Here is a 23057-nt window from a genome sequence, read left to right as displayed (position 1 = left end):
AAAAGCTCTTGGGTAAAAGACATAAACTTGGTTGAATAGAACTCTCCTATTTCTTGTGGTTAATATAGAAACCACACAGGTCCCAGGGCTGGCATGTAAACCTTTGAACACTGCATCTATGAAGTTCTGTTGTCTTTTCAAATTTTCAGTAACATTTCTTTTTGCTATATTTATCACATTTTCCAAAATATGAAAATGTCCCTTTTCTTTTAAATGTTGACTACATGTGAAAAATTAACTCTGGTTCTATTACTTCAAACTATGCCTTTATTAGCAACAGTTGTGCTGTGTTGTCAAGAAGAATTTTAAAACGAAAGTACCAAATTTGGAGCGTAGACACATCTGTTTTCCTTTGCAGTGTGTTTTATTGTTTTATTTCTTAGCATATGAATTCACAACTATCTTATAACTGAAGACTAAAGAAAAAACATATGTTGGTAAATCTGATTTCTGCATTTTTTTCATTCAAGGGAAGTTGCCTCCCTCAGCTGTCTGCCAATAAGTAATAAATGCACTTGGCAAAAAGTTTATTTAAGTTGGCTTTATTAAGCCAACAAAATACAGAAATCAAGTATGGGACAGGCAGAAAAATCTGTTCCTTTGAAGTCAATAAAAATCCATCTCCTTAATCCTTTTTTTATTCCAAGCAGTGGTGATTTTTCTCAGCTGACTCACTGGGAACCTTGATTTAGCTAATCTGTCTTGCTTAGTTATCTTTCTTCTCCAAAGCTTTCCTAAAGAAGCATCCTTTCCCCTTGACAACCATCATCTTTCATGCTTGCACAGTGTGCGTTTCGTTATGTACATACTCTAGTTAATTCTGATAGAGATTTAAGAATCAAGTTTTTTTATTACTCTCCATATTTTATAAGAACAAAAACAGCAGTAGCTTGCAAGCTGAAGCAAAAGGTACAGAGAAATGATCAACAGCAGATAAGGCGGCCCCAATGTGGCCCCACGTGTCCTTCCTGGCCCTCTGCCACAGCTTTCTATCAGGGTCAGCCACTTGTTACGGCCATCAGTCGTGACTCCTCCACGCTCCAATCCACCCACTACGGAGCTACAACTCAGCCAGGACCACACAGGAAAACATGATCAAGCTGGAAGATGTTATGATTAGAAAAGAAAGTTCTTCTCTTTTGCAAAAAAAAAACCATGGATGGACTTCAAGGCACTCAAAGGTTGGGATCATTTAGTCACTTGGATGAGGAAAGGATTCCTTACCTAAACTGAAGAGCACCAAGAACTTCAGACACACGAACTCTCGTTGATCAAACTGTAGAGAACGAAGCTTTGCCACCAATTCCTGTGCATGGCTCATGAGGTTGTTGAGCGTGGCCCCCGCCTGTGAGGCTATGACGGAATAGTCTACCTGTAACACAGAACCACGGCGTGTTAGTAGGAAAAACTGCAGGTGCGGAACTGGCAAGTCTGGTACATTTACTACTTATTGAGACTTTAAACACACATATATACACATACATGGGGCTTCCCAGGTGGTTTAGCAGTAAAGAATCTGCCTGCCACTGCAGGCGACTTGGGAAACACAGGTTCAATTCCTGGGTCGGGAAGATCCCCCAGAGGAGGAAATGGCAACCCACTCCAGTATTCTTGCCTGGAGAATCCCATGGATGGAAGAGCCTGGTGGGCTACAGTCCATGGGATCTCAAAGAGTCTGCCTCCTAAAAAGCTACAACAACTAGCTACCCTAACGCGATTATTAACACATCACTCTCTAAAGACACAACGATCTTCTTTATGAGAAGAATAATTTCTTGATTTGAAAACAAAAAAGGCTTATTTTCTTCTCTGTTAAAAGAAAAAAAAAAAAAAAAAGGAGCAGCAGAGGCATCCATCTCAGACTATTCACAAGGACACCAAAAGTTCGACCTACAATAGCAAGTTAAGATGTTGGGGTGGCTGTCAATGGCGGAACCGGCTTTGCTGCTGCAATTAACGGCATAATGGCAGAGCCCAGTTGGTACCTGCCGCCCCCATCCTTTTCTTCACTGGCGGGCTCTCAGGCAACCAGATATTCTTTTAGGTGCATTTAATATTTGCAGCAGCAGCAAATTTGTCTGGGAGGCAAGTCCTCATCTGCCACTCACCCGGAGCAGACTGCATTAAATTTTTATATTTATTGGCGTTTCATTACCATAATTGACTGCGCTTGCTTCTCTAGGAGAAGGCACAGGGCTGCCGCCTAAGCAGGAGAACGAGTCCCTCGAGGAGAATTTGCAATTAAAAATAAGGCAGAATGGATTTTGTGTGTGTGTGTGTAAATATGATGAGTTGAATTTTCAGCTTTAACTAGAGAATACTGGGTGCACAGAAACCTTTTTTCGAGAGGAAAAATTATGAGTCAGTGGAAAGACGACGCCCCCAAAGGTGTCAATCAGTTTACAGAGAGTCAACTGTGCATGAAAAAGCCCCAGTCAATGCGTGTCCTCGGGAGGCCCCGCATCCCACCACACCGTCCTCCTCGCCTGGGCCAGGTGCCCGCCTCTCCCCCTAAATTCACACGTCAGCTGCTGTAAGTGCTCCTGTGACTTCTGTCTCGGACCGTGTGAAAGGAAGGGCCAGCACACAGGCGGCCTGAAGCCTGAGCCGGAGGCAGAGGCCCAGTGGAAGGATGCCACGGCCACTGCAGGGTCACCCGCCGGGCACGCCCAGGCATGCCCCACCCTTCACGGGACCAGGTCCCGACAGGAGAACTTCCAACTCCAAGGACGTTCTTCTTACTTAACAGGGGTGGCTCAGCTCCAAATCCCTCGGGGACTGTACAGGGTCCACCTACTCCTCCTAATGAGAAGAATATAAATCCTACAGGGACAAAGTGAGGCAGAGCAGGGAATGGCAGCCAGGGTCAGAGGTGGGGGGCCCGGGGCAGAGCAGGAGGGAGGGCGGGGCCTGTGGAAGTCTCGGGAAGGCCCCATCCTTTCGGGCCCCCCTCTCAGTGAGGCGTTCCGCTGGATACCAGTAAGGGGCCATCCACGCCCACCACCATTAAGAAACGAGAACAGCTGGGACATTACCAAGTTGGAATCACCAGCTCAAAGCATCGTCACTACAGCTCAGAATGCACGTAACACAGTAAAAAAAAGTCACTAGTCAGCCCTGCACCTGGCAAGTGTGCTAAAGTGGCCACAGACGCTGCTACTGGACATGGGAATGGCGGCCCGCTCCAGTAGTCTTGTCTGGGAAATCCATGGACAGAGGAGGCTGGTGGGCTGCAGTCCACAGGGCTGTAAAGACACAGACACGACCGAGGGGCTAAACACATGATTCTTTTCTATTATTAAGATGGGGTTAATTCAGTTCTGCTGTGTGTGCGGTTCTAATAGGTAGGCAGTAACTTACAAAGGAGATCAGTCCTGGGTGTTCATTGCAAGGACTGATTTTGAAGCTGAAACTCCAATACTTTGGCCACCTGATGCGAAGAGCTGACTCATTTGACTCATCATGCCAGGAAAGATTGAAGGCAGGAGGAGAAGGGGATGACAGAGGATGAGATGGTTGGATGGCATCACCGACTCAATGGACATGGGTTTGGGTGGACTCTGGGAGTTGGTGATGGACAGGGAGGCCTGGCGTGCTGCTGTTAATGGGGTCGCAAAAGAGTTGGACACGACTGACCAACTGAACTGAACTGAAAGGTACAAAACTAAAACTTCATAGTTGCAAATGAAGTACATTGTAACTGAAAGGCTCTAAATTCATTTTTTAAAGAGATGGGTAAGTTAAAACTTGGGAGGTGTATATAGATCAGATAGGTATAAAATAAGTTCAACTGTCAGAATTTCATACTTGGAAACATAAACACATTCTAAGAGAAAGGAACTGAAATGGTTTCACGCGACTCTGTAGTGAGGTAGACTTCGGGAAATCAATTGGCACACCAGCAACTTTATCGCTATATATTTATATACAGGCTAATGCGCGAGCTCAAATATGCTCAGCAAGTGGGGGCTCTGATAACCTCTCCTTCAAGGATAATTTATCAAATCACACGGCTCTGAAGGAGGAGCAGTGATTTATTCCTGAAACAGCGCCCAGATCTGCAACTTCTTTACATTTTATTACAAACATAATTATATTTTCATTGTCGAATGTGGAGTTTGTGCTCACCGCAGGAGCAGCTGGCCTTGTCTTTTATGTACTTAGTAAAATTAATTTATTACTCCCTTACCCGGAATCTTTGTGCCATTAAATTCAAGGGAGATATTGAAGAAATACTATAAGTGGATGTCCCCTTTGGATAAATTTTGCTCATCATAAAGGGAGCAACAGTTTTAGCTAAATTGCTTTCCGTTCTGATAGCTGAAATTTTTGATGACTTGTATGCTGGAAGATGCCTGTCTTTTTAATACGACACGCAATAACAGAAGATAATGAAAAAGGTGCCAGCAGGCTCTTCCCATAGGAAAATGTTACAGCGGCTGTTCATTAGCGACAATATGTAAACACTAAAAGCAGCATCACTTCAAAATCCTCAGTTGCTATTTCATATATGCACTTTCAGCCATATGTTTTGTGTGCATGTGGTTTAAAAATACTGAAAAGAAATGGATTCTTATCACAGTGACAAGATGCTAAATACTGATGTATAGAATTGACTTGGCGATGCTTAATGTTACTGACAATCACTTTTTTCCTTTTGGCTTAAAAAGGTTATTTAGTGTACCCTTAGAGAAGCCAGAAGAAAAGACAGCATTAAAATAGCTAACTTCAGGGTTAAGTAAGAAGTTCCCTTGTGATGGCAAAACACGAAGCAGTAATAATTGATCCTGAACACGAGAAACGCCATCCACTCCTTGACCATTCTTGGTCTGGAAAATCGGAGGAAGAGGGCACTTTCTCTACTTTTTACATGGTAATTGCCTTTACCCAGGGTCAGCACTTAGCGCAAAATGAAACGTGAAATGAGGAGCATTTCTAAGAGCAGGAATGGAAGTGCTCTGAGAAAGAACGGCACAAACCCATTTGATTTCTGGAACTCGGAAGGACAAAATCAAATTAATTTGTGGGCTGAGTCTTGTTCTTCTAATGGAGCTCCCGTGGGGCCCGGGAGGGAGGGGGCTGGGAGGCAGGCTGTGATGAGGCTGTGAAAATGGGTACACTTCTTCCAAAGACCCGGGTCACAGGCTGGAAATGCTCAACGGAAATTCAAAAGATCAGGAAGTCAAGCCCACTGAGGCTTGATTCTAGAAAGCCTTTTTCTCAGGAGCCGTGCAGGAAGCAGGGGCCAGGCAGTGATGGTGGCTGATCCGATCTGCAAAAACTCTGAGACAGTGCTTGCTTTAACTTGATTAGGAACATGTGATTTATCTATAATTCAGCAAATGATGTGGAAACAGCCTTTCACTTTCAAATATGCACTGCCGGGCTTTCACAGCACATAAACATTTATGGTTGGATGTAAAAGATCACGGTGCCTGAGTCCTGAGGCCTGCAGCAACCTTCAATACAGGCCTGGAACAGCCTCCCGGACGATTGGGTCTCTGCATCCCTCCCATCCATTTTAATAACCCACAGAGAACAGAAAACGGAGTTCAAGAACCAGGAGGGACAGGCCAGAACCCGGTAAACCTGGAATCAGGTTCACTAGGCAGACTTTCTCTCCTCCCAGGTGTCCAGAAGGCCAGGTGTCTTTCTTCCCTCAAGGCTTTGCTCAAATCTCACCTTCTGAATAAGGCTCAGCCAACCTGTCCCGTTAACACTGCAACCCACGGGTCACACAGCAGCACACCAGGGAAGGACGCCGATCCCCTTACACGGCAGTCCCCTTTTTTTCTTTTAACTCAATAGCACTTTGACTTTTCACATTTATTAGGATTATTGATTACTGTCAGCTTCTCCTGCTAAAGCGTTAATCCCCTTTATCGTTTGAGTACTTTGCTGTTTTGGTCACTAATATATGCAAAGCCACAGGACAGTGACCGAGGGACCCTGCAGGATACTTGTGGACCAAACAAATACCCATTCATAAAGGAGCAGGAGCTCACGGCGACTTCCTGTTTCCATCTTCCTTTTCGATAATGACTGGCTAGGGGAGAGGGGGACGAGCCGAGCGAGTAGGACTGACATGCACACACCCACCTGTGCAAAACGGATGGCTAGTGGGAAGCGGCTGCAGAGCTCAGGGGGCTCAGCTCGGCGCCCGTGACGACCGAGAGGGGTGGGCCGGCCCCATGGCGGGGTGGGGGGCACCTACGAGGGGGGGTGGATACGCACACACAGCGGACTCACTTCCCTATACAGAAGAAGCTAACGCAGGCGTGTAAAGCAGTCACACACCAATTAAAAAGAAGAAAAAAATAAAGGTGGAGCGGGGGGAGACAGTGACCGACTCTTGAAAATGAACACTGCCTTTCCTTCTCACTTGCTTGCCCTTAGGCCAGAGATACAGATGGTTGGCATACAGTATCTGAATCAGTCTCTTCCACCAACATGACTCCAAAATACCAAGATTTCATCATTTCCAAGTGTTGTTGTTTTTTTTTAATAGCTAACAAACAAGTGTGATAGATTCATGCAGAAGCTTGGGGAAGAAACCCAAGGTACCAACCACTAATCCTGACTCAGCAATTGTTTTCCCCCTTCAAAGCACCACTTGCAACCCCAGCAGGCCGGCAGGGGTGGGCGGTCTGGGACAAGTTTCACTGTAACCATCTGAGCAGGAACAGGGGCGCCCCAAGTCAGCGTCTCTAAATTATATGCAGCCAATATATATCCCTTTCAAAGTGAAAAAGAGCTTCTGACCTAGTTGAATCCCTGCCATCCTGCACATGCTTAATAAAAAGACACTTCTTTTTTCCTTCTGGCGTCTACACTCACTTGTTGCCCAGTAACCAGGAAGATGGAGCCCTCCTTTCCGTGAACCACTTGTCGGTAAATGTGGTCGAGAATTAAGAGCTCACTCCAGCAGTTCTGAAGCAGCTTCATTTGGTCATCCACCTGTAAAAGAAATGGAAAAAAAATGACTCTGTAACTCACTACTATTTTTTATTTTGCATGTTTTTTTTTTCCCCCACAAGAGAACCTACCATATTAGCCTGGAAAACCACCAACGGTCACCAGATGAATTCACACCCTCCCTCCTGAAAGTCATTCTTTGCATTTGGACAAATACATTTCAGGCCACAGAGAAATACTTAAGCAAAGTATCTGTAATCAATGAGCTGCTAGGAAAAGGTACTCCATCAGATGGGTCTACTTGTCACGAGTACATCTATTAGCGTTTGCTCGTGGGAGGGACAGGCGCCTCAGACAGTCCTCAGCGGACCCCACTAGAATGACCCCGGATAGGGACTTCCCTGGCAGTCCAGCGGTTAAGACTCTGCCTTCCAATGCAGGCAAGTTGGGTTCCATCCCTGATCCAGAAACTAAGATCCATATGCCTCGGGGAGAAAGCCTGCACATCACAGTGAAGACCCAGCACAGCCAAAATAAGAATAAGATACGAAAGAAAAGAAGAATGACTCACATAGCCCAGGCTTGCATACCTGTCCAGAGGCTAATACACTGGGCCCAAGCTGAAACAGTGTATGGATATTAGCAAGTCAGGAATTGCCAGGTGGCTCAGTGGTAAAGAATCTGCTACAGGGCAGGTTTGATCCCTGGGCGAGGAAGATCCCCTAGAGAAGGGAATGGCAACCCACTCCAGGATTCTTGCCTGGAGAATTCCATGGACAGAGGAGCCTGCTGGGCCCCAGTCCATGGGGCCTCAGAGAGTCGGCCACAAGTGAGTGGCCGAGCACACACACACACACACTAGCAAGCTGCCAAACCGTGAGGATTTATATGAAAAGCAATCAGCACAACAGTTCAAGTGACTTTTGAATTTAGAGGCCCAGGGCCATTGTCCTCAGTCTCAGCTAGTCCACATCACGCTAGACCTTGACTGGAACAATCACCAAGCCCAGTCTTGATGCTCCCTGCACTTGCTTTAAGATTTGGCCAATCCTCCCACAAACTACCTCCACTTCAGTTTCGGCATCTGAAACACGGGCCGAGAACAGCACCTCCCTCCCACGCCAGCAGTGGGGAGTGAAGTGCAGAGGGCTGAGTCCCAGTGAGTGCTGCAGCCACACTACGCCACCCCCCTCCCAGGGGACCGCATTCTTCACACACCTATTCAGGCACGAGTCACACATCCACCGTCAGACGTGGAGGGCACACGGATCCATTGCCAGGACTATTTGTAACAGCTTCTCTTCATTTTGCAACTGTAACCAGCCAAAGATCTGATTGGGCCTGAATGTTGATACATCATGCTTTTACATAGACACCTGACACTTAGATGTGGTGTAACAGCTAAAATGGGAGGGGTGGAGGAATAAATGAGGAGTTTGGGATTAATATTACACACGACTACATAGAGAATGGGCTTCCCTCATAGCTCAGTTGGTAAAGAATCTGCCTGCAATGCAGGAGACCCGGGTTCGAAAGAACCCCTGGAGAAGAAAATGACAAGCCACTCCAGTATTCTTGCTTGGCTCCTCTGTCCATGGAGTTGCAAGAGTCAGACACAACTTAGCAACTAAACCACCACATATAGAATAAATAAGCAACAAGGATTTACTGTGCAACACAGAGAACAATATTCAATATCTTTAACAACCTATAATAGAAAATATCTGAAAAAATATATATCAATGTATGTAATTGCATCAGTTTGCTATACACCTGGAACTAAACACAACATTGTAAATCAACCATACTCAATTTTTTAAAAAAGTGCTAGAATTTTCTAATCCATTTTTTTTTCAAATTAATTTAACTCACTTTTAACAAACTCATTTTTAAGTGCGTATTCAATGAGATTTGGATAGTTGGGGATTCTTAGGGAGTTTTCACTCACACATTAGCAGTGATACGAGCTTGCTGTTGTTCTCTCTCTAAGTCTTGTCTGACTCTTTGCAATTGCGTGGACTGCAGCACGCCAGGCCTCCCTGTCCTTCACAAACTCCCGGAGTTGGCGCAAGCTCATGTCCATTGAGCTGGTGATACCACCCAACCATCTCGTCCTCCTCTGTCACCCTCTTCTCCTCCTGCCTTCAAAGCTTCCCAGCATTAGGGTCTTATCCAATGATATAAGCTTCAGTTCAGTTCAGTCGCTCAGTCGTGTCCGACTCTTTGCGACCCCATGAATCGCAGCACGCCAGGCCTCCCTGTCATCACCAACTCCCAGAGTTCACTCAAACTCATGTCCATCGGGTCACTGATGCCATCCAGCCATCTCATTCTCTGTCGTCTCCTTCTCCTCCTGCCCCCAATCCCTCCCAGCATCAGAGTCTTTTCCAGTGAGTCAACTCTTCACATGAGGTGGCCAAAGTACTGGAGCTTCAGCTTTAGCATCATTCCTTCCAAAGAACTGACTATTTCCGCGAGTCTAGGAAACGGTGAATGTGGTCAAGCCAGCCCTGAACTTAGACTAAATCAAGGATTCCGGGCACAGCTGTGCGCTTTCCAGCTCCAAGGGCTTGGCCAAGCCACTTAGTTCTCTCACCCTTATCTTCTCACCTAAAAATACACGAGATAGCTCTTGTCACGAGGATGGAGTGAATAAAGTGTGAGACAGTACATTAATGAAGAAACAGTGTCAAACATGAGGCTCCCGTCTGGAAGACCACACTGACCCTGTTTAGACGGAAAAAGGCAGCTGCAGAGATTGAGGCTACTTTGTGATCAGGAAAACAGACCCAGAAACATCTCCATCAGAAATGATCTGAGCTAGTGAGTCAGCTCTGACCAAGAGGATTGCACTCCTTGAATAAACAGATGTGAAGAGCCACTTGCTGGTTGGGAGTAAGTGTCACGTCTGGGCTGTAATGGTGAACGAGGCAGAAGCAGGCCCCCACTTGTGGCAATGACTCCTCTGCGGGAAGAACGCTCAGCAACACTGGTGCGTGGGCTCGTGAGAGCAGAAGCTCAGACCCTGCTTCACAGGAAACCTTGGGCGCTCTGAGTACAGGTTGGGCTGGGACAGCAGCTGATGCAAACCCACCTGGCAGGTCTCTGAGCACAGCTCGCACTAGAAGGCGTGGGATTGTCTTCACGTCCACCCCTGCCCACATCCACAGGCAGGAAGGAGACAGACTGGCTTTGGAAATCTATTTTCTGGGTCCTCAGCTTCTTCAGACCTGGAGGAGGAAATGGCAACCCACTCCAGTATTCTTGCCTGGAAAATCCCGTGGACAGAGGAGCCTGCAGGGCTACAGTCCATGGGGCTGCAAAGAGTCCGAAATAACTGAGCAACTAAGCACAGCTTGCTTGGGAGCTGCAACAACGAGTGCAGCCGAGCACGCCGATCTCTCATGCTAGTACTCATCTTCGGCTCTGTACTCGGTGCTGTTCATGTCGTCATTTCTTCTGATTCCACCAAGTGCTGTGCTTGTTTACCTGTCTCCCCGCTTTTTACCCGGGGGTGCCCGGAAGCAGCAGCTCTTGGGGGTCCCTGCGCCGCCTCGGCAGAAATGCTCGTGAGATAAACGGAGGAACACGTGACTGATGGAGGTACTTTCCCTCCCGTAAGTGCCTGCCTGCGGCCTGTGTCCCTGGCACTCGACAACAGACAGAGCCACTACTCAGGGGCTCGTGGAGGGCAGGGCCCTCGAACACTCAGATGACCCCACACGCGGGCTGGCGGGTCTGGACCCACAGCTGGCGCTCGGTAAAGACTTCTTGACTAATTGTAATTTTAACACCCCTCTCAGGCAACTGATCCCTTGTTTTAAGGCTCTCTGAGGAGGCTTTCCAGGCCGACACCCCATTTCAGTATTTCCATAATTGATTAGATGATATTTTATGTTATCTTGAAATTGGTGAGTATGCAACTTCCCTGGGCTTTGCATGTCCTAGTTTGTACGCAGCTCTTTGAATGAAAGGACAAGGCAAATACGACGACCAACTCCTTCTTTATCTCCAGATAAGAGATGGTGGCAATTCCAAAGATAACTTCTCTTTAGAAAGCAAGCTTACAGGTGATACAGTGGAGGGGGGGTGGGGTGGGAAGGAGAAAAACTATCTCCTCCTTTCGAGTCAGTTCTCTGGGTATTCACGCTGTTAACACTTTCGGGTGGACGAACGGACTATAACTTCCAGGACACATCAGAGCCTCTCGCTAGCTGGCAATGCCACTTCACACGATCCTGCGTTATCAGCTGTAATAAAAGGGAGGGCTTATCTCAGAAGCCTGGCTGCTCCGCGGGCAACGACTCAGGCTGACATTATAGATGAGCGTGTGAACGAGCGCAGGCCTCACGGGGTTGCCCGCACCCCTCCCCACAACCCAGGAGGTTAATCATTAGAAACCTGTGCTTTCTCATAAGTGCAGTGAGGCTGGCAAACAATTAGAAGAAGAAAAATGTGTGGATCTTTCTCAAGCCCACACGGAACTTACCAGAGCCTCTCTGATGCCCCCTCCCCCTTTATCTTCTCACCGTCTGGCCACGGAACTGTGAGTCCACGTTCCCTCCCCCAGGGGCCTTTATTTGAAAATCGACGTCACGAGTCACTGTGCGGCAGCTTCAAGAAAGGCATTTTTAGGAAAACGTTCAACTGACGTGGGTCGGTAACTGCAAGTAGACGAAAACCCATTTCCCATTTCTGATCATTAAAGCTGGTGCGTACCAGGCCTCGTACTAGAGACTCGGGGGACAAACGGAGGTGACCAGGTCACACCCTGCCTTCAAGGAAGTCACACTGCAAGAAGCATGGGAAGGGTCCGTCTGTTATTATAGCCCCATGTGTACCAGACGCTGGGGCCGCTTCACGCTGCTTCTTTCTCTTTTAATTCAAACTCTTTATTTTGTACTGGGGCAGAGCCGCTTAACAATACTGTGATAGCTTCAGGTGAGCTCTGAAGGGGCTCAGCCATACACACACATGTATCCGTTCTCCCCCAAACCCAACCCTGCTTCTTTCTTGGGGGGACTCCCAGGGGCTCGGGAAGCTTAGGAGAACAGTGTGTTTAAGCAGGTCTTAATGTTGTAGGATCATTTAATAGTATGCCTTCTTTTTTCTCAGTAGATTCTATTAAAACAACTCGGAACAAAATATTTAAGTAGTGTGATGATTCTAAGGAACAAAATATTTAAGAACTAGTGTGACGACTCTAAAGATGACACGTATACACTGCTATATTTAAAATGGATAACCAACCAACAAGGGCCTACTGCATGGCACAGGGAACTCTGCCCAGTGTCATGTGGCAGCCTGGATGGGAGGGGAGTCTGGGGAAGAACGGGTACATGTGTGTGGGGTTGAGTTGCTCCTCTGTCCACCTGAAACTATCACAACACTGTTGTACTCCAATACAAAATAAAAAGTTAAAAAGTTCATTACGATGACTGCAACATGTCTTAACCTATTTTCTGCTATATAAGTCAATAATAAACCACTTATTATTTATATTGGGCTTCCCTGGTGGCTCAGCTGGTAAAGAATTCGCCTGCAGTGCGGGAGACCTGGGTTCAATCCCTGGGTTGGCAAGATCCGCTGGAGAAGGGAAAGGCTACCCACTCCAGTATTCTGGCCTGGAGAATTCTATGGACTGTATAGTCCATGGAGTCACGAAGAGTTGGACATGACTGAGCGACTTTCAATTATTATATATATTAAGTCAATAATAAACCACTTATTATCTTTAAAAAAAAAGATTTTTCAGAATCATTATTAATAACATCCAGCTATTATTTCTGGACAAAAGAAAAAAATCGCAGAAGGTGGACTTCCATTCGTGACAATGATGACATTTATAAAGAAATATTCAGAAGCAGGGAAAGGAAAATCAACCCCCCAACAAATCAGCACCAACTTAGCAACTCTTAATGAGAACCTGCTTTGGGCAAGACACACACACACACCTACTCGACCCCTTTACTGTCTTTATAAAGAACACTGATGGTTATCTGCAACCTCTATAATAAACTGCTACAAAGTCCAAGAAAAAATGATTTCACATTAACAATGATTAAACAGGCACTAACAACAATGTTGTACAAGAGCAGTAACAGCCAGTCAGGCTCCCCTGTCAATTGTTGCAAAACCCAACGATTTACGAGCAGAAGTTCTCTCTCTCGGAGGACAACTGAAGTCACTCTCGGATGTGCTTGCTAGATCGTGTGGCCGCGGGCGCACAGCACAAGGGCTTACCTGGCGACACTCAGCCCCGGGCCTCAGCTCTTCTGCCCCTTTCTACGTTTCTCCACCAAAGCAACAAAGGATTTTTTTTCTCCCCTTGGGATCGAAACTCTCCTCCCGGAGAGGGAAGCAGGAGGCAGAAGGGTTTGACTGCGCGGTATCTGCCTCTTGCTTCCATTCCCCTCAAGTCCCTTCCATGCAGGTCCCGACCAAGGCTCCATGGAAATCAGGACCCAGGTCCGGGCTTCTTTGTCAAGTAATTCATCACATGAAAGGTGTTGGTCGGTGAGTCCTGTCCAACTCTCTGCAGCCCTGTGGACTGCAGCCTGCCAGGCTCTTCTCTTCTTGGAATTTTCCAGGCAAGAATCCTGGCACGGGGTTGCCATTTCCTTCTCCAGATCTTTCCAACCCAGGGATCGGACCTGGGTCTCCCGTATTACAGACAGATTCTTTACTGTCTGAGCCACCTGGGAAGCCCTCAGTTCATCACATACACAGTCACTAGAACAATCTATTGCAGTCAGGCTATTCCTTCAGACACAAGACTCTTCCACATTCCCTAGATTCCCCTCCGAGGACCTCTCCCAAAGCAGACCTCCCTGACCAGTGCTTGGGGAATGGGCACCACTGATCAGTGTGCCCACTGGCCCTGCCATCCAGGAACTGAGGGGTCGAGTGGCTGCCCAACAGCTGGCAGCCTCGACCTCTGGGGACATGGGCCACCTCCACACGCTGGGGGGGAAGAGCTGGGAAGCGAACGTGCCAGCTGTCCGCAGAGGAGGGAGGTAGAAAATTCAGCAGACCAGCCCTCGATCTACATCTCGAACGCCTCAATCCAGGGGCAGGAGATGCATCAGGGGCCCGAGGCCTCCAGAACCCTTAAGGGGACCACCCTGAGCCCCGGACGCAAGAGGCGGCGCCTGCGGCCATCACGAGCCAGCGCAGCAGGCTCAGCAAATCCTCGGTTTGGAGATGAGGGATCCTGCGACTTCTGCTGCACGCTTTCCACCCAAACAGACAGACAAACAAAATCCATTTCAAAGGCAGATGCTTCCGAAATTGCTTCATTTATCAAAAGTATTCAGGTTCCTGGTACACATTAATTCTCAGGAATGCTGAAGTCAATACTTTTCTTTTCTTTGTAATCTTTTTAAAAGATTACATTTTTAAAGACTTCATTGAATTTGTTACAATATTTCTTCTGTTCTACGCTTTGATTGTGGCCACAAGGGATGCCGGATCTTAGCACCCTAACCCAGGATTGAACCCACAGCTGCTGCACTGGACGGCGCAGTCTTAACCACTGGACTGCCAGGGAAAATTCTTTTACTGAAAGAGGTGCTAACACCAGATATTCAGTGCCACCTTTTTATTTGTGTACGTACGAGGTAGTGAGTGAGAGACATATGTGAGGTTTGGAGGGAAAAGATGCATAATGTATGTGAGCGTGAAATATCACTTGAGATCTATTCATCAACAGACAACATAATACAGTCTAGCTATTTCTTTCAAACAGAATGGTAACTCAATGGACAAGAGTCTGAGTGAACTCCAGGAGTTGGTGATGGACAGTTAGACCTGGCGAGCTGCAGTCCATGGGGTCACAAAGAGTCGGACACGACTGCGCCACTGAACTGAACTGAACGCATTTTTCTGCACCCCTGAAACTAACACAAAATTATAAATCAACTGTGTTGTTGTGCTCAGTCACGTCCGACTCTTTGTGACCCCTTGGACTGCAGCACGCCAGGCTCCTCTGCCCACGGGATTTTCCAGGCAAGAATACTGGAGCGGGTTGCCATTCCTTCTACCCAATATAGAATAAAACAAAATAAACAATAAAATAAAATGCAACAACCTTAAAAACTTCTGAAGCAGTTTCTAAGTGAATAGAGTAAAAGACGGACGAGGACAGAAATGAAAAAGTGGAGACTAAGGGAAAATAGAGGGAGGAGAAGTCGAAGCCAAGGACAGCGTCGGTCCCCAAACCAGCTGTCCCAGGCGGGGAGGGGCCACAGTGGGGTCCTGTCGCCCGAGCGGCACCCTGACTCGGACTGCGGACACATGCCGCCTGGCACGGCTTCCCTAGTGCTGGGCTCCCGAGAGAAGTCTCGTGTGCGTCTTCACAGCAGGACTCTCGATGGCATGCAAGCCAGCCAAGGACAGCATCCCGGCCACAGACAGCACTGGGCTTCAGTCAGTGAAGCTGCCGGTAAAGCTGCTGGCGACGCCAAGGGGGAGCTGTGTCAATCTGATGCTAGAACATGACTTTTTGATGGCTTGACTTCCAAAGATAAACTGGGACACTCCGGAAAAGGAGGGAAAGTCAAAGTGAAAGTCGCTCAGTCGTGTCCGACTCTGCAACCCTACGGACTTTGTCCATGGAATTCTCCAGGCCAGAATACTGCAGTGGGTTAGCCTTCCCCATCTCCAGGGGATCTTCCCAAACCAGGGATGGAACCCAGGTCTCCCACAATGCAGGCAGATTCCTTACCAGCTGAGCCACAAGGGAAGCCCATTTATCGCCTGGTTCAGGACCATGTGACATTGTGAAGGGAACATTTGGGCTTTAAAGCTCGGAACCCTGGGTTCCTGCCTTGCTTCTGGGTTCCTCACCATGTAACTTTGGGCAAAGAATTCAGATTCCTTCAACCTCAACTGTTCCCACAAGCCACTGTTTTTGTTAAATGAGATGAAACACAAGTGTGCCCAGCTGGGCGGCTGGCACACTGCAGGCTAATAGTAGGTAAATCTCAATCTAACGAAATAAAGGAAGGCTAAATATAAGAGGTGTTAAATGAAGTACGAAGGAAAAGTTTCAGGTGATGGGAAATGTTGATGAATGAGAAATCTTTTAAAGCCGATTAATGTGAAGTATTTTCCAGTGCTTTCTGCTAGCAGGTATTGTTTCATTTATGACCACTGCCTGTTTCCTGTCTTGTTTAGAATTCTCCTCTTGTACAATTAGGGTAACGTTTCTCACATGTCCGACCAGGCGGATGGTCCAGCCATGAGGACAAAGCCCTTTAAGCCTGGTTGGAAAGGCCGGAAGGCATCTGTGAATTCGATGGTCATTTTCAGAATAGGGCAACAAGATTAAGATTGTAATCTTCATTTCCCAGACACCGCCTTAAAGACAATAATGACACCAGCCAGAGAATCCTGGGGAAGCAGTGGCTCACTGTCTGGACAACAGCGGTTTAGGCATAAGTGAGGGAAGGTTTTGGCTGCCCTGCGCCCCATGAAATGGACTCCCTGCTGGAGTTCTTGGGACACCAGGTGGAGAAGAAAGATGCAAGCTCTGTGACGCCCTTAAGGTCTGGGGATGCAGCTTCCCCTCTGTAGACTGCGTTTCAAAGTCAGAAGGAAAAAAAAAAGTTCTTAGAGCTAAAAAATGACCTTGGGTCCTTTTTTGGCTGGCTGCTTCAATCAGGCTTTTCGCCAAAGAAAGGAGGAAAGAACCCAAGTGGCCTAAATATCACTCACCAAAAATACAATTGAAATTAAGGCAGAGGCAAAGGAGAGGTCCCTGGGGACCATGATGGGAATTCACTGGGCACAAAGGCTGCTGGGAGAATCCCTCCACCCAGTTCCCCAGTGAGACAGGAGAATCTGCTCCCTTCCCATGATTCAGCTCCCCTCTTAAGGTGGCAGGGCTGAGGTATGTGAACCTGTGCCTTCAGAGACGCCCAGAAATATGTCAGAGCGCTGGTAACCACTAAAATAACCCTCAAGAGTCTACGTCTGTAACTCTATTTCTGTTTTGTAGACAAGTTCATTTGTAGCCTTTCTTAAGATTCCTCCTACACTGTTGGTGGGAATGTAAATTGGTACAGCCACTATGGAGAATGGTATGGAGGGTCCTCAAAAACCTAAAAATAGAGCTACCATAGGGTCCTGCCACCCCAGTCCTGGACATATATCCACAGCAAAACATGGTCCAAAAGGGTACATGCACTCCAGTGTTATCTGCAGCACTGTTTACAACAGCCTGGACATGGAAGAAACCTAAACTTCCGTCGACAGAGGGATGGAGAAAGAAGACATGGTACGTACATACAGTGAGTGTTCAGTTCCATTGAATATTACTGAGAAATTAAAAAGAATGAAATAATGTCACTTGCAGCAACGTGGATGGACCTAGAGATTGTCATGCTGAGTGAAGCAAGTCAGGGAAGGAGAGACATCCCGACACGCCTTGTATGTGGAATCTAAAAGGAACTTACTTGCAACACACAGACTCCCAGACCTAAATGAAGTTATGGTTGCCAGGGGGAAGGATGGGGGGTGGGGGGCAGGGATAGTTCAGGGAGTTCGGGATGGACATGGACACACTGCTGCATTTACAATGGATAACCAACGAGGTCCTACTGACTGGCACAGGGAACTCTGCTCAGCGTCATGTGGCAGCCTGGGTGGGAGGGGAGTTCGGAAGAGATTGATACAAATGTAGTGATGTGGCTGAGTCCCTTGCTGTTCCCCTGAAACTAACACAGCATTGTTAATCAGCTAGGCCCGATACAAAATAAACAGTTAAAAACAAAACAAAACTCCAGGAGTCAAAGGGTGAGCTCTAAAGTGTGGGATGATTATTTTGAGGTAAATCACTTTTGCTTTGCTTAGTTAATGCTTACTTGACCAGCACCGAAAGGGCCCTTTAGTTCAAAGACTTCATTTTTACAGAGCGGCTCTGTCTGGGTGGGCTGTGGTTCACAGAAGCTGACTCGGGGGCCAGAAATGGGGTCCCGCGCCCTGTCACTGAGCCTTCTTCATACAGGACTTAAAAGCGAGTCTTTTTTTCTCTAAAAGTTTTTATTATTTTTTAGAATATAAATTGCCTCAATTTATTTCCTGCAGGGAAACACACTAAAGGTAACATAATTTCTCTATTTCAGATGTTAAAAAAGGCTGATTTAAGAAAAAAAAAAAAAAGTCCTTTGGAAATATACAAAAACATAGTCACCCAATGACAGAAGCCTGGAGTTTTTATCTGGACATAAAATCTAGACAGGAGTTCTTTCTTATTTCCATGGAAAGACTATGAAGGTAACTTGAATGGAAGGAGAGCTAAGGCCTGGCATTTCCTTAATCCCAAGGGGTGTCTGTCCTGTGCCCCCAGTGGAAATAAGGGTGTGGTTCTTCTGGGTAAAGTAGACCCAAGAGGAAAAAGGGGCCGAGGGGGAAAAAAAGAGCGTCCTCTCTTCACGTTTTTGAAAATCCACAAATGACGGTCTGACATCATCGACTTAACGGCCATGAAGTGGAGCAAACTCCAGGAGACGAGTGGACAGGGGAGTCTGGCACGCTGCGGTTAGGAGTCAGGCACGGCGGAGCGACTGAACGGCGATGCCAACCGTTACCCGTGTTTTCCTCTTCAGACACTCAGGCAAATAAGAACTTAATTTGACCCCTTTCCCCTAGCAGCCCCCATCTGACCTCAGAGGATGTGTCCCCTGGGTCAGGACAGAGTGAGTGGCCCCGGCCAGCTGTCTGTGGGGACGACCTTTCCGGGCTGTGTCCCCGGGGCAGCACCAGGGCTCACCTCCCTCAAACCTCTCAGCCTGCACCTTTACAGTGATGCACCGGCTTCCCAGTACCGCGGGGCCACCACTGAAAGGCCCAGTAGCCCCTGCGTGGTCCAGCCTCAGCCCCAGAGGACCCGGAGGCAAGCTGAGTCACCACAAAACTCCGTCCTCCAGCTTGGCGGGGGAGGAGGGCCCAGGACTCCTCAACCCCCTGAAGGGCCCAGAGTAACCATGAAGGACATCAGCATCATTTAAACACTGTTTCCCAACGTTGGATCCGCACTGGTTTCGAACATTTTTTTAGTTAAAAGGGGAAGACATCCTACGAAGCTGCACAGTAATGGTATTTGGAATTATATTCACAGAAGTGAGATTTTTAGCAGCAGCATCAAGAGCTCTCTGCACCTGTATCAGGAGGGCGGGCCTTACAACACGTTTCCCATTCCTTTGGCCTGTCTTAGCGATGTTGGCCACTGCTCACGAGTTATTAATAGAAAGCATAGGCCTTCCAGCTGTGACATGCAGGACTTTTCCCATTATGTCTTTATGACCAATTAGGACTTTTCCCTGCAAAAAAAATTTAACAATTTTTCCTCGACTATGATTCAGAACCTAGAAGATACCGAACAATCCTAACTCACTCCTCGGCTAGAGGGCTCAGAAGCTTCACCGACACAGGACCCAGTCAGGCCACACGGTGGGCAGGCCCATCCCCATCCCAGCTCCCCGGGGCCCGACTCAGCCGTGTCTGAACTGCAGAAGGGACGGGACAATCAGATGGAGCACCCTGGGGTCTCCTCGCTCTTTCAACTGCTCAGAAGGAGCTCAAACAAAGTGAAGCAAGTCAGCAGGAGAAAGACCAATATTATTTATTTGCACATATCTATGGGGTCTAGAGGGCTTCCCAGGTGACGCAGTGGTAAAGAATCTGCCTGCCAGTGCAGGAGACACAGAGATTCAGGTTCCACCCCTGGGTGGGGAAGATCCCCTGGAGGACGGCATGGCAACCCACTCCAGGATTCTTGCCTGGAGAATCCCACGGGCAGGGGAGCCTGGTGGGCTACAGTCCACAGAGTTGCAAAGAGTCGGACAGAACTGAAGCGGCTTAGCACGCATGCACTCTTGGAATCTAGAAAGCTGGTACTGATGAACCTTTCTACAGGGCAGCAATGGAGATGCAGACACAGAGAGGGAGGAGAGGGTGGGATGATCTGAGACACTGCCTGTGTTTCCTCCAGTAATGGAAACATATACATCACCATACGTAAAACAGAGAGCCGGGGGGAACCTGCCGTACGATGCAGGTGAAGGAGCCTGGCGGGCTACAGTCCATAGGGTCCCAAAGAGCTGGACAGGACTGATGCGACTTGGCTCACATGCACAGAGGGAACGCGAAGCCAGCGCTGTGCGCCACCCTCCAGGGGAGGGACGGGGAAGGGGGTTTAAGAGAGAGGGGACCTGTGGGTGCCTGTGGCTGATTCGTGGTGATGTATGGCAGAAACCAACAGAGTGCTGTAAAGTAATTAAAATAAAAAATTAAAACACAGAGCAGAGTGTTCCTTCTGGTGACCGCCTGCCTTCACAAAGGTGGGGTTGGGAACGTGCCTTAGACGGGAATCTCACAGAAGCCTGAACAGGAGACTTGGCCTGTGAAGAAGTTTCAACACAAAAACCCGTTTCAAAGTGGTATTTCACAGACGTCCCTTTCAGAAATCCCTAGCCAAGAATGAGGTGTAATTTTCATGTTACAAAAATCTGACCCGTCTACTTGCCTCAGATACAGGCTTAACTCTTTTTCCCAAAGCAAAATTTGGCTAGAAAATGAGCAAAATGGAGGCTAGGAGAAGCTGACTGCTGCTTGCTGAGCTCGGCCCTGGGCTGGGGCAAGGAGGGGTTCACGGGTGACCGGGGAACTTCTGAGGGGGCTGTCACCCCGAGGATGGTGTAAGGGGGCCTGGGGGCGGGGCGAGTCTCTTGGAAACCAGGTCTGAGGCTTAGCAGAGTGCTGAGCATGTTCCCGTCCAGCTTGAATCTGGAATCTACACTCAGAAGAAAAAGGAAATGTTTGCTACTGCACTTCTAGAATTCCCAAGGCCCGTTACTTCCAGGAAGACGTACACAAAGGTCACATAAATGTTTTACGAGCTGGATCCACCGAGCCAGTGCTTCCTCAGTGCTCCAGCAATTAGACGGTGACAGGAATACAGGAATGGCAGTGACTTTTGACAAAAAGAAACATGATGGGGTGACTCCTGGGTCCTAATGACCACGCTGAGCAGGTATCATTTAATGAAGAAACGAGCTGTGTTTGTTAACATCCACATTATGATTGAAAGCAAACCATCTGTCTATATTCAAATGCATCTAATCTCTCCTTTGGGCTCACGTGATTGAGAGAGACTGCAGAAGAGAAACAACTCCTCACAGTAGAAAAGCTACCCATCTCTTACTTTTTTTTTTTTTTCTGAGTAAATAAAAAACGAGTCCCTAGGCACTCAATGGAAAACCTAAAAACGAGGGTGTTCGCCCATCCACCTTTTGGCCTGCTAGGATCCTCAGCTCGGAAAGCTGGCCATCCACACAACCCGTGAGCTGATCAGTTCAAGGAGGGGCACGCCCACGAGCCCAGATCAATACGGTGAAGTATGGAGATGGATCTCGTCCCGGCCCGACTGCATTAACGAGCTCCTCTCCATGACCTTTGCCCGGTGGTGCAAATTAGACTCCACCACAAACCACATTCTTCAAGGGGGCCCTTCCATCTTTGCCGGCTTTTAATCAAGCACACTGCAGGCAGACCTCAAAGATGACCGTGAGAAATTACGGTGCATCCTCTGCACAGACTAGGCCTTGAGGAATTCGTCCAGGTTGTCTGAGGTTACGGACAAGCTAGCGTACATGCATGCTTTTAATGCATGTTCTCCTAAGAAGCACCCCTTTCTCCGTTTTTTCACTGAAGCTCCTGGATGTCTAAGCAGGAAGACCCCCTAGCGGCCTCACGTCATCCTCATTCTGGAGGTCAGGAGACGCAGCACCTGTGTGTCTCAAACGCCAAGGCACCCCTAGTTAGCAGGGCTCTTAAGACACAGGCTCTGATTCCCCAGGCTCTGCAGCACGTCTAACAGGCTGACTGAGGCAGTGCTGATGGAATCACCACCTCTTGAATAAAAAGTTTTGCAGATTTCCAGGAAACAGACAACCCCTCTCCAAGTGTGAATGTGTGTGCACACACAGTCTAATACACACATACTCACAAACCAATGTTTTGGGCCCACAAATACAGTATAAGGAAATATACCCGATGGCAAGGGGTGAGAGCTTTGCGGTCGGTCAGGGCTGATGCAAAGCCAGATTCCACCAGCGGCCCACAGAGAAGGGCTGGGCAAAGACTTAACTTCCTGAGCCTTCCAGCATCCATCAAATTCCTTTTTTAAACAATTTTATTGGAGTAGAGTTGACTTACAATGTTGTGTTAGCTTCAGACGTATAGCAAAGCGATTCAGTCACACACACACATATATTCATTCTTTATCAGACTCTTTTCTCACATGGGTTATCACAGAATATTGAGCAGAGTTCCCTGTGCTATACAGTAGGTCCTTGTTGGTGATCCATCTTACAAAAGTACTCTATGTATTTAATCCCAAGCTCCTGACTTACCCCTAGCCCCTCCCCAGCTCCCATCAGATTCTAATAAATGCTGACACTTTGAACTTGTGGTGGGAGTTCACCAAGCTAGCACATGCCTAGAATTTCGGGCAAGGCTTGGGCTCAGTAAATGCTTGCCATGTTTAGAGGACACCATTGTGCGTCTTTCTACAAAAGTCAGGCACAGTCCTGCATCCTCAGATCAGTCGTTACTACCACCCAAGAGTTCAACCCAAAATGAAAACCAAAGCACCAAGTCCAAGCTTTCATCTGGATGGGGTCCCTCCGCTCACTTTCTTCCCTGTCCTGGGGGCGACCAGACAGAAATTGTAGCTGATGCACAAACCAAGAGGATCTCGACCTCAGCAAGGGAGCATCGTGGTGCCCGGCCGCCCCTCACCAGGGGTCATGGTCCAGGTGAGTGGGCGTGTGCTGGGGAGGCTGGGGCTGACCACGGCAGGGGACTGCATGCCCTGTGACTCCACAACAGCGACTTCACAAGCACTGCAGCTGGGAAGATTTCATTCCCTGGGGTCTCCACTGACTGGCTGATGCGGAAATTCTGGTTTGAGAAGTGCATTCAGCTGGCATCATGCTTTAGTTCCCTTGAGAGAGGACATACCCACAGGAGGGAGACCCTAAACCGCCGGCTTACAAGTGCGGTCAGAAGGTCTTCCTGTTTGCGCTCGGATGAGACTCGCCCTTTGACCCTCTGCCTCTCAGGACTGTGCTGAGGCC

The 23057-nt window shown here is 47.9% G+C and overlaps 1 protein-coding gene across 1 annotated transcript in view; it reads right to left on the bottom strand.

Annotated features, from left to right (window-relative positions):
• The window catches only part of NR5A2 (nuclear receptor subfamily 5 group A member 2), a 124458-nt gene that overhangs the window by 41294 nt on the left and 60107 nt on the right, over positions 1 to 23057 (bottom strand). The window contains exons 6-7 of the mRNA XM_052654034.1: positions 6838 to 6957; positions 1225 to 1372 (exon numbers count right to left, since the gene is read on the bottom strand). Of these exons, the coding sequence (XP_052509994.1) occupies positions 1225 to 1372; positions 6838 to 6957 (268 nt within the window). The remainder of the gene's footprint in view (positions 1 to 1224; positions 1373 to 6837; positions 6958 to 23057) is intronic.

This window comes from Budorcas taxicolor, chromosome 16 (genome assembly GCF_023091745.1).
Source record: "Budorcas taxicolor isolate Tak-1 chromosome 16, Takin1.1, whole genome shotgun sequence".
NCBI lineage: Eukaryota > Metazoa > Chordata > Mammalia > Artiodactyla > Bovidae > Budorcas > Budorcas taxicolor.
The sequence above is the reverse complement of the archived record's forward strand: the minus strand, read 5'-3'. Positions and strand labels throughout refer to the sequence as shown.